The sequence below is a fragment of the Oryx dammah genome, unplaced genomic scaffold (assembly GCF_014754425.2).
Source record: "Oryx dammah isolate SB20612 unplaced genomic scaffold, SCBI_Odam_1.1 HiC_scaffold_3, whole genome shotgun sequence".
Classification (NCBI taxonomy): domain Eukaryota; kingdom Metazoa; phylum Chordata; class Mammalia; order Artiodactyla; family Bovidae; genus Oryx; species Oryx dammah.
The window spans coordinates 55,005,489-55,026,005 of NW_024070187.1; the positions used below are offsets into that span (position 1 = coordinate 55,005,489).

Here is a 20,517-nt window from a genome sequence, read left to right on the forward strand (position 1 = left end):
AATTTAAATTTCTTTCCTTGACTTTTCAAGGGCTAAATAAATTAGATTCCTTCTACTCATCTCTATAAACCAATAAGTTAAAATGATATTTATTTATAAGTCAGTTGATCATAATACACTGTTTGGAAAGCTGATCTTTGTTGCTATGGTATGACTTATGTTGATCAATTTCCCTCAAGTTGTATGAACTTGAGGGAAATTCCATTCTTGTTCTATACAAATTCTATTCCTACTTCTGGACCCAACTCATCCATGAAGATGTTTTTCTAACCCAGTCCATACTTGTTATTCATGTCTCTAAAACTCTAAAGATAAAATTTAGGCGTTGAATACATGAAAAGTCATGTTTGTCTCATAATTTAGCTCTTAAAAATAATAATTTCAGTCTCTGGCCATACTGCCCTAAATGTACCTAATTTTATCTGTTCTTGAAAAAATAATAATTTCATATTTGCTTTTTAAAATAATATGGGTTTTGAATTTTCCTTCACAACCTATGTGAGAACTAACATAGCAAGTTAGTTAGAGGCTTAGAGAATACTTGTAAAAAAGCTCTTAAGACTATGAGGAAGATTAAATGAGATGGCATATGCAAAGCCATCAGCTCAGCATCTGGCACCCAATAAATATTATCTCTTATATATGATCTGAGCAATGACGAGGGAATATACAAGAAATGGGTCTATTTTCCATGGTCTCTATGGATCTCCCTTCTTTCACTGGCAAAGATTATTTCCTCAAGCCTACACATTATATGAAAAATCAAGTTCCATCCCTGCTCATGTATGCTAAGGAGCAATTTTCATGAGACATTTTCTTGAAAGTGAAAGTCACTCAGTTGTGTCCGACTTTTTGTGACACATGGCCTATACAGTCCATGGAATTCTCCAGGCCAGAATACTTGAATGGGTAGCCTTTCCCTTCTCCAGGGATCTTCCCAATCCAGGGACCCAACCCAGGTCTCCTGCATCACATTTGGATTCTTTACCAGCTGAGCCACAAGGGAAGCCCTCTTTTCTCTTGAAAATATTCTACAAATCTGGCAATATTTGCAGCCTGACACCTAAAATCTATTTCAAATTAAAAATTATTCACATTCTTTGATTGATACTGATTATATAAAACACATAATCTGTAATTTGGAAGAAGCAGAATTTTATATAGTTCACTCATTTTATGACATTCATTCACATTTAATAAAATTTAGTTCTATGACTGAGTAGAAGCCAAACTCAAGAACTGTTTGGACATAATCTAGAAAAAGTCAAATATCCCCCTACTTTCCAGTGTGTTTTCCTTTGTTACTTGTATTGAAGTAATGCTTAATAGAACAAGCAGCCTGAAGACACCCTTCTGTAATTAGATTATTCATAAGCAATAAAACTGTAAATACAGTTTCTACTGGAGGATTGACTAGGAAAGTGCCAGAGATTCCATGACATTTTGATGACAACACAGCATACTGTAAAAAGTAGAGCACTCCTTACTTTTCTATTCTGTTACCAATTTCTGAGAAAACACCTCCACTTGAAGTGGACTGGATTTACTTTCAACTTTTACACATCTTTGGCTTTAAAAAGATTTGATGAGGAATGGAATATAAATTATTTCAGCTAGACTAAGATTTATATGAACTCATACTATTTTTGCTGGAACATTCTTTTATTTTCTAAGTCAATCCATAGTGGATGGCTCAGCTTCCCAGGTGTGAATTTGCCAGAAGCAATTGCATTTTGATCTATTCTATTCTAATGCATATTTAATTCCAAAGCATTTGTCTTAAGTAGCAATCTAAATTTAGAAACCCACAGGCATCTGCATTTGAGTTACATATTCTATCTTAAAAGTAGTTCTTCCCCATTGAGATCATTAAAACTTGATTCTGTTGTGTATCTAGACTTCTATTGGGGTAATATTAAAGAAGTTTAGTGCTTAAAGTAAGACTCCTGCAACATAAAATTATTTATTCTGGAACCTTGCTGCTAAGCTGCTGCTAAGTCACTTCAGTCGTGTCTGACTCTTCGAGACCCCATGGACTGTAGCCTACCAGGCTCCTCCATCCATGGGATTTTCCAGGCAAGAGTACTGGAGTGGGTTGCCATTGCCTTCTCCATCTGGAACCTTACAGAAGCTATAAATTTATGCCTAACTTGTAAAAGAGATGTTAAAACTAATATGTGATTTAAGCAGAGACAAGAGAAAATTCCTTTACTTTCATATACTTCTATAAAAGTAAAGTATATTTCTTCATTACCTTAAATGAATGAGCAGAAATTAAATGTCGGATGCTTCTAAAATCTGTTCTTTCTTGTGATGTCTATATTTTAAACTCTTGAGATAAAGTGAACAAGTTGAGAAAATTAAATCCCCTAAACACTTCAAACCTCTAAACTTATTATTTGATAAAATTCTTCATTAAGCAAAAAGGTAGTGAAAATATAATGTCAAACAAAAATATATGCCTCTAATTTGTTACATAAAATCAGAAACATCATACAATTAATGAAATGCAAGTCATGAGTGTGTGCATATAGATAAAGGAGAGATACAGATAGGTAGAAAGACACTAAACTTTGTGGCAACTTGGTATCAGGTATGATGGGACAGGATATATAGGAGGTGGCAGAGCTACTTTATGTTTTAATGAAATACTAACACATAAGCAATTCATTATTGAGAGAAAAATGTAGTTGTAACCAGTCACTCTTGTTTGGAACTCTAATTTCTACTTGGTCTGCAGGTTAGAATATGAAAATCTTAAGAAAGGAAAAGAAATCCTTAACCAATGTGTTTCTGAGATGATTTCAGTTTTTCTGCTAACAAACTGACAGAGAAATCACATTTACTTTCATTATTTTCCTTTTAGATTCCAATTTTAAGGAGTAGTGCATGTAATGAATGAAGCAATAATTCTGGAGAAAGTGGTCTCTGTGATTGATTTAGGAGACATTTGCCAAGACAAAGACAAAGTAGATTGCACATCTTGCCAACCTAAAATCTATGACACAGGGCACCCCATAAGTAGTACTTGTAAGCCCAGGTTGCTGTGAGACACAACTGGAAGAAAATCATTATGACTTAAGAAATTGATTTTAAAAACAAACAATAGGCCAAACCCTCTTTAAAATGACAATCCTAAAAGAAGACAGATGCAGAACTAACCATAACGAAAAATATTATTTTACTTTGACAATCTGAATATAAATCAAGCTTTAATTAAAAACATCCTGTTTTTGACCAAAAATAAACTACTAACATGAAATAGTCTAATTAATGTATTTCCTGAGGGTGTTACTCTAAAACTTTTTTTTTTTTCATGCAGAGGGACATAATTTCCTGGTAGAAAAAACTGTAGCTATCATAATAGCAAGTTGCACACTGGTTTGGTGAACTGAGGGGGACGAGGGCAGGAGCAGAGATAAGTTTCACAGTTCCCACGCTGTCACAGGAATGCACGAGATATGAGAGTAATGCAAGAGTTTACTGACATGTTACTCTAGAGAATATTCCACCATCCAAGTCCCTGAAACGCTCACGTAAGCTGCTTTCCATTGCTTGGATTCCCAGGTTTTATGAAAGTTGCTTTGTCTAGACCTTACAGAAGCTTTATGCTTTCATGACAGGATGCAGTCATAATCCCCAGAAGAGGAAATAACAATAGGTGAGGCATCCCATGCCCAATCTTCCTACCCAGTTTGTAGGTAGAGCCAATTAACAGTCTGTCACTCAACCACTTCTTCTTGCCCTTAAACAACAGAAAGATTTTACTTATATGCGATTGTTCTAAACTCGCTCAATCTAACACTGATGATTTTTTTTCCCCAAAGATCAACAAAACTTAATGGTTTCCTTGCTTTGAATTATCCCTCAGGCCCACCTGTACAAAACCTTCTTGTATATTATAGTCTTTTAAGATCTTATTCTCGTCTGTTTTTATTCAACTGGCTAGTCTATTAGAATTCAAAAAAGAACTAAGTTATTATGTCTGTGTGTATGTGCCCAGTCGAGTCTGATTCTTTGTGATGCCATGGACTGTAGCCCACCAGGCTCCCCTGTCCATGGGATTCTCCAGGCAAGAATACTGGAGTGGGTTGCCATTTCCTCCTCCAGGGGATCTTCCTGACCCAGGTATTGAACCTGCGTCTCCTGTACTAGCAGGCAGATTCTTTACCACTGTGCCACCTGGGAAGCCCAAGTTATTATGTCTAAGTGTGGGATTTTAAGTATTTTGCAACATGGAGAATTTAGAGACATTTTAGAGGAATATTAAAAACATGAAAATCTCACCCCAAAATATGAAAATATCACTTATTTTCTAAAAGAAAAGCCATGAGAACCTTTAATATATTTTATAATGTTGACAGGACTTCGTTCATAAGCTTAAAACATCTATCTCAACATTAAAATGAAAGAATTACAGAATTTACGAACTAGACCAGATTTCACACATTATCTAAATCAGAGAGTCTCAACATGACACCACTGACTTTTTCGGCCAGATTATTCTTTGTTGTAAAGAGACTTCCTATGTATTGGAGGATGTTTAGCAGCATCTCTGGTCTCTAACCATTATATATCAGAAGCTCCACCCCACCCAGTGTGACAGAAATATCTCCAGATGTTGCCAAATGTCCCTGGAGGACGTAAGTCTTCACTACCCAAGGACCACTGCTATATGACAGAGAAGACTGTAGCAATCATATGACTAGAGAGAACTTCTACTGCAATCCTTAAGCAGTATATGGAGGATGTAATCAAAATCATATGTAGGAAGAAGAAAGAAATTAAATAAGGTAAAGGTGTCTAATAGATTAATTTCTACAGCAAAATGAACACCTGTTCTATTTAGCTGCTAATAAGACCAGAATGACATAGAAATTTGCATTTTATAAAAATACTTTTATGCAATTATAAGATATGAAGGGCAGAGTTAGGACCCAATATTTATGCTTCCCCAAATTCATATGTTGAAACCTACCTACACAGTATTAGGAGGTTTGGGGCCTTTGGGAGGTAATTAGGATTAGATGAGGTCATGAGGGTGGGATCTTCAGGAATGAGATTCACGTCCTTGAAAGTCACAGAGGGGCTTCCCTGAAGGCTCAGTGGTAAAGAATTTGCCAGCCAATGCAAGAGATGTTGGGTAGATACCTGAGGGGAAAGATCCCCTACAGCAGAAAACGGCATCCCACTTCAGTATCTTTGCCTGGGAAATCCCATGGACAGAGGAGCCTGGCAGGCTACAATCTATAGGGTCATAAAGAGTCAGATATGACTTAGCAACTAAAGAATAACCCAACAAAGAGTCACAGAGAACTTGCTTCCTCCCTCTGCTCTCCACCCTGGGAGGATACAAGAAGTCTCCTGTCTGTAGCCTGGAAGAGGACTCTCACCAGAACTTGGCCAGGCTCACATCTGATGTTAGACTTCTAGTCTTCAGAATGTGAGAGATTAATTTCTGTTTATGAGCCATCCATCTGCCAAAGCAGGAGATGCAAGAGACTCAGGTTCGATCCCTGAATCAGGAACATTCCCTGGACAAGCAAATGGCAACCCACTCCAGCATTCTTGCCTGGAAAATTTCATGGACAGAGGAGCCTGGTGGGCTACAGTCCAGTTCAGTTCAGTCGCTCAGTCGTGTCTATTTGCGACACCATGAATTGCAGCACACCAGGCCTCCCTGTCCATCACCAACTCCTGGAGTTCACTCAAACTCATGTCCATCGAGTCGGTGATGCCATCCAGCCATCTCATCCTCTGTCGTCCCCTTCTCCTCCTGCCCCTAGTCCCTCCCAGCATCAGAGTCTTTTCCAATGAGTCAACTCTTCACATGAGGTAACCAAAGTACTGGAGTTTCAGCTTTAGTATCAGTTCTTCCAAAGAACACCCAGGGCTGATCCCCTTTAGAATGGACTGGTTGGATCTCCTTGCAGTCCAAGGGACTCTCAAGAGTCTTCTCCAACACCACAGTTCAAAAGCATCAATTCTTTGGTGCTCAGCTTTCTTCACAGTCCAACTCTCACATCCATACATGACCACTGGAAAAACCATAGCCTTCACTAGATGGACCTTTGTTGGCAAAGTAATGTCTCTGCTTTTGAATATGCTATCTAGGTTGGTCATAACTTTCCATCCAAGGAGTAAGCATCTTTTAATGTAATGGCTGCAATCACCATCTGCAGTGATTTTGGAGCTGAAAAAAATAAAGTCTGACACTGTTTCCACTGTTTCCCCATCTATTTGCTATGAAGTGATGGGACCAGATGCCATGATCTTCCTTTTCTGAATGTTGAGCTTTAAGCCAACCTTTTCACTCTCCTCTTTCACTTTCATCAAGAGGCTTTTTAGTTCCTCTTCACTTTCTGCCATAAGGGTGGTGTCATCTGCATATCTGAGGTTATTGATATTTCTCCCAGCAATCTTGATTCCAGCTTGTGCTTCTTCCAGCCCAGCGTTTCTCATGATGTACTCTGCATAGAAGTTCAATAAGCAAGGTGACAATATACAGCCTTGACATACTCCTTTTCCTATTTGGAACCAGTCTGTTGTTCCATGTCCAGTTCTAACTGTTCTGCATATAGGTTTCTCAAGAGGCAGGTCAGCTGGTCTAGTATTCCAATCTCTTTCATAATTTTCCACAGTTTGGGGTCAAAAATGTTGGACACAACTGAGCACACATATACTGTGAGCCACCAAGTCTACTGTCGTAGCCAGAACATACCAAAAGATCATCACAAAAAAGAGAAACATAGACTAATCTGGTACAATTAAGAACTTACTGATTTGTCACTACTAGTTAAGAGTCTGCAATCATACCAGTTAGCTTTACCACATTTAAGAGCTGTACCAACCTCCCCCAATTTTTTTTTTTTTTAATTAGAAGTAAAACTAACCTGGTCTCAAATCCAGTATGGTAAGATACAAAGGGGCTCTGTTCTGAGAGCACATTCATAAATCCAGTTTGTTCATAAGCCCAACAAAGTTAGCCTAGGTACCCAACCCAATGAGCTATACAGTACTGTACTATAATAGGTTTATAATATTTTTTCACACAAATAATACATAAAAAACTCAAAAATAAAACATTTTTAACCTTAGTACAGTAACTTGAAAAGTACAATACAACAGCTGGCATACAGGGGCTGGCATGGAATAAACAAGCAAGAAGAATTAACTGGCTTGAGGAGGAAGAAGAGGTGAGAGATGGTACAGCTCAAGGACCATCAGCAACAGAAGACAGAGAGAAAGCTGAAATTTCACTCATGCCTGATGAGTTCTGGCAGGAACAGGTTCTGGTTCCTTGCTGGATTCCATTCCATTTACTCTCTTGATAAAACAATCCAGTAATGTCTGGGTGATAGCTCTTTTTTTCCTTCTCATCATAGGTGGCATGGTAGCACTGGACTGCATTCTGAATGGCTGTTGCAAGATTGTGTACCATTCTATGTTGAGTCTTGTGCCTTAAAAACAGTTACTCCTCAAATAAAGAAAATCCCTTGCCATTTCCTGAACTGTGACTCTCTTCGGTTCTTCAATTACTTTATCTTGTCTCTCTTCATTGTTTCTCTGGGACTCCAATTCCATCAGGTCTTCATTAATAAGCCCCTTGTGTTGACAGCAAGGAATTCAATGAAGTTATCTTCTTGCAGATCTAGCTTCAGCTTCTCCCTGAGGGTCACTAAGTTGCCAAAGATGGACTTCTCATCTACCTTCTCAAATTCAAGAAAATCATGAACAAATTGTAGGCAAAGGTTCTCCCAAACCCCATTCATGGTGACAGCAGTAACTTCATGCCAATGGAAGTAAAAAAATAATTAACGGCCTTGTAGATGTTAGAGTCGTTCCAAAATTGTTTCAAGGTTGTTCCTGATTCATCATTCAACTTTACTGCCTGATGAAGATTGTGTCCTAAGTAATATATCTTGAAAGTTGCTATAACGGTCCACAGGTTGAGTGAGAAACATAGTATTCAGTGCAAGATGCACTGCTTTGAAGATGGGATGAAAACTGTCCATGAATGGGGAGTGGCCTGGAGCACTGGCAAGCCACAAAAGAATGTTGAATGGGATGTCCTTCAAGTAATATTTCTATCCCTTTGGGGATACTGTGGTGGAAAAATCAATCTTGGAAGATGCCCTGTGTAACCTCGGCTTTGGGGTTACTCTTCCACACAATAGGAAGAGAGCCCCTGTCTTTATTTTTAAGGGCTCTTGGGTTCTCTGAATGATAAACTAAGAGAGGTCTCAGCTTGATATCACCAGAAGCATTGCCACCAAACAACAGAGTTAGCCTATCCTTTGTTGCTTTATAGCCTGGCACCAACTTTTCTCCGTACAGATGTAACTTCGGTCTGGCATCCTCTTCCAGTACAGCCCTGTCTTATCCATATTAAAAACCTGCTTGGGTAAATATGTGTCTTCAGCAATAATTCCCTAAAGCATTTCAGGAAATTCCCAGAAAGCTACAGTATCTGCACTCACTGCCTAGTCACTTTTATGTTGTGAAGGTTGGCTCTAGTCTTGAACTGATTAAACCAGCTGTTGCTAACATTAAAAAATGCACCCTCTAATTTTCACAGTATTTCTTCTTCAAGCCTTCATAAAGGCTTTTCACTTTCTCTTGAATCAGCGTTAAACTACGTGGCCCTCCACACTGATGCTGATCCTGCATCCACACACTGAGAAAGTTCTCCATCTCCTCCATGTTTCTTTGATATTATCATTGACATCATCACACAGCAGACTTCATGTGTTCCATGATCTTGTCCTTGCTCTTGAGAATTGTGCCAATGGTCAAACAATTCATGTCATAAGAATGAGTGATGTCTATCATCTTTTCGCCTCACTCCACTCTCTCAATTATTTTCACGTTTCCATGGTTATCACTTGGCACAGAATAGCAATACTGTTACATCACTGCTGCTTTTAGGCTTGCTTCCAGACACCCTGGGCTTGAAATAAAGATACTGTACTACTGTACTCTATACAGTACAGTAAAGCACACTAAAGCAAAACCAATGGTAGAGGATGTACACATGTGACAATACATGCCAGACACATGAACTAACTTATGTGACTGGACATGCAAAGGCACATTCATCTCTTTGAAAGTTTTCATCTTGCAGGTTCATATGTAGGATACTTACTGGATTTAATAAATATGTGAACTGGAGGCAAGTTACTTAATTTCTTTGAGCTCTTTCCTCATTTGAAAAATTCAAATGATAATATAACTCATGGAGAAGTTAAAAAAAAGTTTTAAATGAGTTTTGGTATGTAAGGAGCTCAGTTAATAAAATACATGATTAATAAATAGTAATGGTTATTATGAACATGAGTTAGAAAAGCTGTGGTAAATTTCATCTAATAAAATTAGAATCCTCTGCTTTCAGAGTTGGTTTATAGACTGTGTGGCAGGAAATCTCTTTCTAATCTGTCAGCTAATGTCAACATAACAGAGAAACCAAAGTTTAAAAATGAAAGTTTTCTGATATGTCAAATAAGTTCAGACAGTGTCTTCCATAGTTCCCCCATGTTAGCTAACTTTTGACTTATCCTTACATGGGTACATGTCTTCTCCCAGTTGGACAGCAACTATCATTATTAGAAGTATTTTTTTATATTTGTTTTCCAATATTATGGCAAAATAGGTGATAATTTTAATAAGCTCAGTCTCAGAGCTTGCACTTCTTGAATGCCCAGAGAACTTTCAAATGTAATGAAAGGATGATTCACCATCTATCCAAAAATTAGGAAAATACTCAAGCATGACAATAAAGCAAACAAACAAAAATGTAAAAAGGAGAATCATTCCTGCAGAATCTTTACCTTGATACTATCAAAATAACCACCTAATATCACAGTGCTCCCCACTGGGAAAATCTGATCATGGTACTTGGTCTATATATACTTCTTTCTATTCTGCAATAACATGTTAGTAGATTCTGCATTTAGCTACCCATTTTTTACATTTTCAAGTAACACTTGTGGCATAATAATTGTCCTTTAACCACTTGAATTTCCAATCACAGTTGGAATGTGAAATAGCAGCACCTACCATTATAGTGTTTAATTGTGTCAATGGTTAAGAATCTCTTCACTACAAGATAAGCAGAGCCAGGTTCAGCTAATGAACTCCATCGAAGCACCTGTTCCAATACATTTTCTGTGTAGTGAAGAGGACGTTCTGCAAAAAAAAAAAAAAAAAGCAAAATCAAATCACCAAAAAAATCTTAACTTTTTTTGATCATAAAATTTTAAATGGCCTTTCAAAAAGCTCTGTGCATTACAAGCATGACTGTATCTTATAGTACACAAGAATAGTGCTAGGACTACATATAGGATACCCTAAGACCTGGAACAGCATTAATCATGTAATAAAATTCACTGTATAAATAAATCTGTGCAGGGACATCTGTTTGTTATTAAACTACTTTTTAAAAAAATTCAGAGGTGTTATTCTTTAGATGAGGCTTCCCTGGTAGCTCAGCTGGTAACCAATCTGCCTGCAATGCAGGAGACCCCAGTTTGATTCTTGAGTTGGTAAGATGCCCTGGAGAAGGGATAGGCTATGTGCTCCAGTATTCATGTACTTCCCTGGTGGCTCTGAGGGTAAAGAATCTGCCTGCAATGTGGGAGACCTCGGTTCAATCCCTGGTTGGGAAGATCCCCTAGAGGAAGGCATGGCAACCCACTCAAGTATTCTTGCCTGGAGAATTTCCATGGACAGAGGAGCCTAGCAGGCTACATACAGTACATGGGGTCACAAAGAGTCAGTCACAACTGAGCAACCAAGCACAGCAGAGCATAGCATTCTTTATATAAAAATCTCAGAAAAAAGCTACCTTTCTGTACAACAAATTAGTGAATCACTCTACTTTTTAAACAACATTCTAGTTTGCTTATGGAAAAATGCCTGTTTGCATACACAATTAAATATTTGTAAAAGTACTAGTAATTGGACCAGTACTAAGTATAAATCCTTTGTTTATCCCAACAAGACTAACATAATTTCTGATCAACACTAGTGGACAACTTATAGCTGATAATCAACTTATATGAAATTATAAAGTATAACTTCAAAAAGAACAGAAGATAATCCTTATCAAACAGTACTAATTTCTGTTTATTAGTGGAAATATCAATCAGAAACATTATGCAGCAATATTATCCATTAACAGTTCATATAATAGGCTAACAAGCAAAAAGTTGGTCACATCTTCACAATTTCTCCTTGATAAATACTCATCCATACATATTCTGTTTTATGCAACCATACTTTAAAATATATCACAAGATCTTACCATAGAGTTAATTAACCAAAAAACCCCACAGGTTTTTAGAATTACAATCAAAATTTCATAGGAAAGTTTTTTGCTGATCAAAATATGCATGTGTGCGTGCATGCGTGCTCAGTCATGTCTGACTCTTTGCAACCCCATGAACTGTAGCCAGCCAGGATCCTCTGTCCATGAGATTTTCCAGGCAAGAATACTGGAGTGAGTTGTCATTTCCTATTCCCAGCCTACGGATCGAACCCGAATCTCCTGCATTGGCAGGTGGCTTCTTTCCCTCTAATGCCACCTGGGAAGCCTGGTCAAAATATGCCAATCACTTAATAAAATCTTGTAACAGAAGCATATGCTGGGGGAGAAAAAAATCGAGTCTTTTCATAGTGTACTGAAAATAGCATAATTGAAATAGCAAGAACATAAACTCTAATGTGAAGATGTTGATGTAAGTTTCCTGGCACCACAGCCTTTATAAGTCAACTCAACTCTTTTATAACCTCCTACTAGGGTTTTTGTTTTTGGTTAAAGTAGTAATGCCAATAACAAACAACAAAGTCCATGTCAACAGCATCACACTTGTATATTACCCATGCTATATACATAAAGTCACAAGTAATAAAAAAGACCAAATGTATCACAATCTCTTTAGTACTGGTCTCCCTTTTATTCGCACAGCATTCTGGAACTTGTTTTTTTCCTTCCAGTATAAATAACTATAGAGTTTTTGCTTTCTATTCAGTACAGTGAAATGCAGTTCTACATTCTATGCATCTTGGTGTAAGCCTAGGCATTGTGATGGTGATTGCAAACAACAACTAAAAAAGAAAAAAAAAAAACACAGAGCAACTAAGTCACACATCTTGGAGGCAAACCTATTTCTTATTTATAAATATATCCCTTTCACAAAGCAGAGTGCTGAGTACATAATAGATGTTCAATAATAAATACTTGGGGAATAAAATACTTTACAAATTTCTATGGTAATCCATAAATTAACAGTAAGTAATTGTAAATGGATCAGCAGACATATATACTTCTTTGAAAATCAGGCAAAATCTTTTGCGCTACATTAATCCTGTTTTCTAAAATAAATTTATAAAAGGTTTGGCAAAAATCATGGGACACTACTTGCAAAACTCTGGGATGCTATTTATCCTGTTAACAGTTGCCATTTCTAGAATAACAACTATGTATCAACATAATATATACTGGTTACCTTACATCAGTTGCTGTTTTCAACTCTTACAACACTTTTCATTACAAATTATCATTATTTATATTACATGTAAAATAACCCAAGAATCAGAGAGGTTCATCTACTTGCCTAAAATCAAACAGCTGATTCAAGTTAGGAACAGAGACTGGATTCTCAACTCTATCTGACTTTACAGCCCCAAGCTCCAAATCATAACTATTACACTTGGTTTTACTTTGTACAGATATGTAAACCTCCCCATGATGATTTTCACATATGTAATTTTGGGGAAAAAGTATCAACTCACTAAGATATTTCTGAGGACAAAAGGTAATATATGCAAAGTGAAAAACAATATCAATTCACACTTTCTCCTTCACTTTCCTATCCTTAGTGAGAAGATAGTAAGTAAATAAGATAGTTTCGACATCCTTTATGTCAAGAAATTCATCATACTGCAGTTGGCTTAGAGGTAGGAATGCTATTCTTGACTGCAAAACTACCTGGATTGAAATAAAAGCTTACTCTCCTTTATTATAAGAATTTGTAATGAGACTTCCAAATATTAAAACATTTGTATTAAAGAGGGTCACTATTACCGGTAGATACAACAGTGATACCTCAAAGGTACTCTTAGCTATACTGAAATATATCACAGCAGAGAAAGAAGCAAATATAGATTTGCAAAAATTAGCCAAGTATGTTTTTCATATCAATATTAATTCAAGAGAATGAAAATCCTGAAGATCCAAGCTCCTACATAAAAATTGAGCTGAAAAATAGGATGAAAAGATAAATACTTATTAGACTGTCAAATGACACAATTATAAAAGAGGTAAGAGACAGGAAAAATGGACTGAGTCATCAAATGCTGTTGGAATATAAATTCCTACAAGTAAACAAGGTTTTGTTAATAGTTACATTTACAACCATCTGTCATGATAAATTACGTAAGTCAGCTGGCATTAGGGTATTACTAGGGGAAAAAAACCAAAAACCTGATTTGTACACTGTTGATCCCTGGAGGAGGGGATGGCAATCCACTTCAGTATTCCTGCCTGGAGAATCACATGGAGAGAAGAACCTGGTGGGCTACAGTCTACAGGGTCATGAAGAAAGGGACATGGCTGTAGTGACTTAGCATGCACACACTCACACTATCTAGAGCATTAAATTTTTTGCTGAAAATTCAGCGTAATTATTTAAGAACAGGGTGTGGAGGTGGTTCTTTAGCTAGGTAAGTCACGTTCTCAGTATTTTAAAATCTTGTCTGTAGAATTAAACCTGGCCTCCCTTGTTAAACAGAGAACTATGCATTTCCACCTGAAACAATTGGTGTTATCCTTAAATTTCTGGCAGTAATGACATAGGATTTCCAGAGACAATTATGACTTCCTTAATAATTAAAATTTTACTGTCAAATCTAAAGCCATGCAAGTCTCTCAGAGGATGACAGCAACCTGTCAATCAAGAGACGGACCAGAAAGACTCTTAATAAAAATGAACTGATCTTCCATCTCATGGTAGATATGAGCAGAAGAGAACAGTTTGTTATGATGCTGCTATGTAGAAAGTAGCTACTTCACCAACTTGAGCCTCTCAGTGAGGAAGCGCACTTAAATGAGGGCCATGAGCAGTTAACTTTTTTCAGCATATGAAGGAACTAAGGGATAGAGTGCTACATTGGTAGGATATTGGTTCATTCTTAAAGTGAAGCAGTAAAATATCAGAAGTATGGTAAAAAATGATACCCTCTCCTAAGGTGGGTTTCAGCTTGTCCTGGCCATCAGGACCCAGTGGCACCAGGACCCACTGGTGGCAGTGAGTCAAGAATGCTTGGCATCTTTCAAAGGATGAGACAAAGAAAGACTTGTTCTCTGTCTAGTACAAGTTTCCAATGTCTCAGACACTTATTTAGAAGGAAATGCTACTTATAAACTAACAGCTTAGAATCTAACTAGCCTTAATATAAATTCTAAAAATATTTTATATGGATTTAACATGATGTATTTTTTCCATGAATCTTGACTACTACAGAAGCAGAAAAAGAAAAAATAATAATTGTGCTTTGTCAGAATTTTGCTAAGAGTTGTTTACCACCTGCTGTGGCTTGGATGTTCCCCCCTCCCCAATTCACAGGTTGAAATAATTCCCAATGTGACAGTATTAGATAGAGGGGCCTTTGGGAGGTGATTAAATCATGAAGGCGGAGTCCCCCTAAATGGGTTTGTTGTTGTTTAGTTGCTAAGTTGTGTCTGACTCTGTGACTCATGGACTGTAGCCCACCAGGCTCCTTTGTCCATGGGGTTTCCCAGGCAAGAATACTGGAATGTATTGCCATTTTCTTCTCCAGGGGATTTTCCCGACCCAGGGATTGAACTCATGTCTCCTGCACTGGCAGGCAGATTCTTTACCCCTGAGCCACCAGGGAAGCTCCAATGGGCTTAATGCTCTTATATAAAAGGAATCCCACAAAGTTCCATTTCATCATGTGAAGGTTCAGTGAAAAGATAGCCATCTGTCATCCACGAAGCAGGCCCTCACCAAGCAACAAGTCTGCTGGCACTTTGGTCTTGGACTTCCTAGCCTCCAGAAATGTAAGAAATAAATTTCTCCTGTGTAATTCTGTTATGAAGTAAAGTCTCTCAGTCGTGTCCGACTCTTTGCGACCCCATGGACTGTAGCCTGCCAGTCTCCTCTGCCCGTAGGATTTTCCAGGCAAGAGTACTGGAGTGGGTTGCCATTTCCTTCTCCAGGGGATCTTCCCAACCCAGGGATCGAACCCAGGCCTACCCACATTGTAGGCAGATACTTTACCATCTGAGCCACCAGGGAAGGCCCCAATTCCGTTAAAGCAGGCTAAACAAAGACACCATTTCACCAATGATGGCAATTCTGCCAATGATACATGAGTCACAAATTGACATGCTTATATCAGTCTGAATTTGTAGCTACCACATCTATGATAATTCCATTTATAAACTTAAGAATCTATTTTCATTATCTTCAATCATATAGGAAGGCCAGAGCACTTACATGGGCTTCCCTGATGGCTCAGATGGTAAAAATTCTCCCTGTATGCAGGAGACCTGGTTTTGATCCCTGGGTCAGGAATAGCCCCTGGAGAAGGGAATGCTACCCACTCTAGTAGAGTCTCTCAAGATAGTAAAGGGAACAAACAAAATATCTATTATACAAAGGAGACACTAGAAATGACTAGGTAGAAAATTATTGTTTTAAAGTTTACAGGCAGTGAAAATAAAATCCAGCACTTTTGGTTCACTTGCTTATTTATTCATTTACTTATTTATTTTTGGTTGCTTTGGTTACTTGGAGGATTTATATTTACATTAGAAAAAGCACCAATTCCCTGCTGACATTCTTCCTATCAATCACAATCTTATGGACTACCAATGCCTTCACTTTTATCTTCTTTTTTATATTTCACTTTATCTTCCCTGCAGGTTACTAGAAATAAAGCTCTTAACATTTCAGAAGGTCAGGTGGCTCCACAGGTCCCATCTGCTCCAGGAAGTCAACATAATCACAGGTCCTTTTGTTTCTTTCTTAGCTGTGTTCCTCTAAAAGCAGTAAAAATAATCTTAGTTTTCTCTTCGGGCAATTTCAACTTGAATGGTTGACCAAACATTAAGACCATGCCAAATTTGAATTCCTAACTCCATCAGATGTACTCTTTCTTAATGTACATGGGGTGTTCCTTTGATTATATATCTGGACATTTACCATTCAAAACAGCTTGAAGTCTCCTAGTCTTTTTATAGTTTCATCAACTTTTCTTTAATTAGTGAGAAGGAACCAAAAAAAAAAAAAAAAAAAACCAACACCTGACTCCAATGTTACCATTTGTGATATACTAATTGGCACATGCAAGTTGCTAATTAGTCATTTTCAGGATAAGCATCCCTTCATTTTCCCAGAAGAAATTTAAAAAGAGTGTTTCCAGATACAGTGCAATCTCTATACCAGCTATATATTTAATTCCTTCTTATCCTCACCCATTTGGTTTATTCCTCTCATTTTGGAGGATCAATGCTCAAAGGCACAGACCTCCAGAACTGAGACATGGGGATATCCTTTAACTCAACACTTGAGAGAATAATGGGTAGGGAGAGGATGCCTACCCCAAATCCATGATTCACTGTTCTGCTGTTGACTTCCTAAAAAATCAACAGCAAGAGAAGCATAGAGGAGACCATCAGCTATCTAAGAGCTAAGGAGTCCTTTGAGATCTCCCAATGGTTGCTAGTCTACAAGCATATTTGTAAATAATGCCACTGTGAACACTGGGTAGCATGTATCTTTTCAAATCACATTTTTTTGTCTTTTCCAGAAATGTTCCCATGAATGGAACTGCTGGATCCGACAGTAATTCTATTCTTAGCTTTTTTGAGGAACCTCCACACTGTTTTCCATAGTGCCTGTACCAATTTACATAATCAACAGTATACTAGGGTTCTTTTTTTCTCCAAATCCTCACCAACATTTGCTATTTATAGACTTTTTGATGACAGCCATTTTGACAACTGTGGGATGATATATCTTTGTGGTTTTGATTTAGCAATACATTTCTCTGATGATTAGTGATGCTAAGCATCTTTTCATGCACTGGTTGGCCATCTGTATGTTTCCTTCAGAAAAATGTCTATTCAGATCCTCTGCCCATTTTTAATTGAGTTGTTTGTGGATTTTTTTTTTTTTTTTGCTATTGATTTGTAGGGGTTCTTTAGATATTTTGGCTATTAACCTCTTAACAGATGTATATGATTTGCAAATACTTTCTCCCATTCTGTAGGCTGTCTTTTCATTTTTGTTGATGGTTTTCTTTGCTGTATACAAGCTATGAAGTTTAACTCGTTCAGTTCAGTAGCTCAGTTGTGTCCAACTTTTTGTGACCACATGGACCGCAGCATGCCAGGTATCCCTGTCCATCAGCAACTCCCAGAGTTCACCCAAACTCATGTCCACTGAGTCGGTGATGCCATCCAACCATCTCATCCTCTGTCGTCCCCTTCTCCTCCTGCCTTCAATCCTTCCCAGCATCAGGGTCTTTTCCAATGAGTTAGCTCTTCACATCAGGTGGCCGAAGTACTGGAGTTTCAGCTTCAACATCAGTCCTTCCAACGAACACTCAGGACTGATCTCCTTTAGGATGGACTGGTTGGATCTCCTTGCAGTCCAAGGGACTCTCAAGAGTCTTCTCCAACACCACAGTTCAAAAGCGTCAATTCTTCAGCGCTATTTATTTTTTCTTTTGTTTCTTTTGCCTTGGAAGACAGACCCAAAAGATATTGCTACCATTTATGTCAAACAGTGTTCTGCCTACATTCTCTTCTAGGAGTATTAAGGTTTCAAGTCTCACATTTAAGTATTGAATCCATTTTAAATTTATTTTTATATACAGTGTAAGAAAATGTTCTAATTTGATTCTTTTACATGTGGCTGTCCAGTTTTTCCAGTACAACTTATTGATGAGACTGTCTTTTCTCCAATAATAAAAGGGTTTTAAATGATTTTAAAATAATATGAACCTATTTGTGATTTACAAAATAATTTAGGCAGTAGTGCTGACAGTTATCTTTTACTCACAAATGAAGCTGGTAACCTACCCACTTCTCCTTAAAATTAAACAACCAAAGTCAAGACTTTACCACTATTGAACTATACAGTAATACAAAATTGTGCTTCACTTATGCAAAAGATTTTAATTGCATGGCAATTGTTATTAGGCACTGTTGTCAGAGATAAAAACTGTACTAGAGATAGAAACAGAGTCCCTTGTTCCCTCTAAAGAGCTCTCATCAAGAAAGACAAAAATAAATCCATGTGATAGGCACCATAAAAAACAAACAAAAATGACAAGACAAAGTGTGATGGAACCCTTAGTCTGGGTTTTAAAGGAGGTAAACAAGGGGGCCAGAAGGGGAGGAATAAAGGCACACTTGGGCAACATCTTCTTGGATGTTAGTCAAGCACAAGGTATAGAAGTGATTGTCTTCCATAGTGATTGTCTTATAAAGAAAGCAAAATGTGAAAAGATGGTAAAAAAGATAAGAGCAGCAGCAGAAACCCACTATTTGGGGATAGAGGAAGAAGAATTGACAAATGAGATAAAACAATTCCAGCACTAGGAAGAGAATCAAAGCAGCAATGAACACAGAGTAAATGTGTTTCAAGTAAAAGGGAATGGTTATTAGCAATAAATCCTACACTGAGAACAAGCAAAGTAAAGCCAGAAGTAAATCCACTGGACTTGGCAGGTGGGGGGTTGCTGGAGTCATTGGGCAAAACACCTTTTATGTGAGGCCAGACTGAGCCTGACTGTAGGGGAGACAGTGTGAACTGACACCAAAGGACCAGCGGCACTGAATCCTGGCAATGAATATTGGAAAGTAGTGTTTTAAAACAAATTACATTTTTAAAGAATAATGCATGATAAAAAGAATAAAGGAATAAAAACATCAAGATGGAATAATGAAAGACAAAGTATTTGATAATCCCCATTTCATTCTAACACTGATTATAAGACTCTTAATAATACACAATGAGGTATTTTTAATGTTCAATTTTAATTTTTGTATTGAGCTTGCAGGTGGCAAGATTTTACTTTTGGCAGTTTGACATCTATACTTGAAAGAGTCCCAAGACCTAAGCAGGTATCAACTAGACAGATGGTCAAGATACAAAGACATTCTGCATCTTTTTTTTTTTTCCTCCTAGAGGTATTTAAAACCAAATGGTGTCATAAGAATGTTAGGCTTATTATTCTTGGGGTGGTCAACGCATTTTAAAAGCTCTCTTTATTCTTCTGTACCTGAGATTTTAAAAAAATTACAAACTATCTGATCCACTCTACTAAAGATAGATGAAAAAGTAAAAAACTTAAAAGGAACCTTCTGCTAGGCTTAAAACAAAATTAGTTTTTAAAATAATAGTCTTTTAAATCAGTATCCTTTTTAAATAAGCAGCATACAGGAATAACGTGGAATAAGCTGGATGGTGGTGGTGACATTTAGAATATTGTTACAAATCACACTGCCTCTTCTTAAAAATGAAGCCTTATTTCCTGAGGCAGCAACACACATGAATAATATTTTACACTATAAACTTACAGTCAATAAAACAATCTAATTATTTTAATAATAAAACATAGGAGGGCAACCTCAAATAGCATCAACATATATCAATGCATGCACTGAAGTAGAAGGGAAGTCATAACAGGATGCGAAACTTTATAAAAACATAAAATGTTAGTAATGATTTTTCAGAAAAATAGTGTTTCTTCACACTCCAAGGAATTTAAAAATCCCTAGCATGAGAACCACTTACCGAGCTCTTCATTTTCTATGACTTCAAATGTGGCCCAAATATCATCTTTTGTTGGAATTATATTTTTTATTGCTAATATGTCATTAGTTAACTCTTCTGCTTCCATCACCGGAGATATCTGCAAGAGAAGCAAAATTTCTCCAGAATATACATCAAAAGTAGAAGTGGCCTTATGCTAGGGCGGTAACACCTGCCTGCCATCTACCACCTAATGATACTAATAATGTCCTCTTAGTACATTTAATCAGTTTCTCTAAGCACCTAGGGGAAACAGCTTATTCAGATCTTCTCCATAATGTAATACATTTTCATGTATGTGTAAAATGTGCCCATATAATCAGGAAGAATTTTTTTGTTTTTAACTCAGTGAACAATTAAATAACTCAAAAAGGGAAGATGCCTATTCACACTCAGAAAGACCTTTCACAGATATTGGATCCTATGGCCTTGCAGGCAAAAATCTTTTCACTCAATTCTATAATCAGGAGTTCAAAATGGCTCAGTTATTCAGTTTGGGTTCTAAATTATACACAGTTGACTGCGGTCCACCATGCCAAAAAGCCCCAGGTTTAGTGGTGTGTGGTGTGCCCCGCCACGCCAAGTGACAGATGCTGGGCCGCCAAAGCCTGCTTTCAGGCCAAGGGCAGAGTCTGCAGAGTCAGCCTGGGAGTTGGCTCTCTGAGAG

At 37.4% G+C, this 20,517-nt stretch overlaps 1 protein-coding gene across 2 annotated transcripts in view; it reads right to left on the bottom strand.

Moving 5' to 3' along the window:
• ARAP2 (ArfGAP with RhoGAP domain, ankyrin repeat and PH domain 2) overlaps window positions 1-20,517 on the bottom strand; it is a 194,227-nt gene that overhangs the window by 32,993 nt on the left and 140,717 nt on the right. For both annotated transcript variants that reach the window (XM_040237993.1, XM_040237994.1), the window contains 2 exons: window positions 19,833-19,950; window positions 10,057-10,185 (listed from right to left, as the gene is read on the bottom strand). In XM_040237993.1, the coding sequence (XP_040093927.1) occupies window positions 10,057-10,185; window positions 19,833-19,950 (247 nt within the window). The remainder of the gene's footprint in view (window positions 1-10,056; window positions 10,186-19,832; window positions 19,951-20,517) is intronic.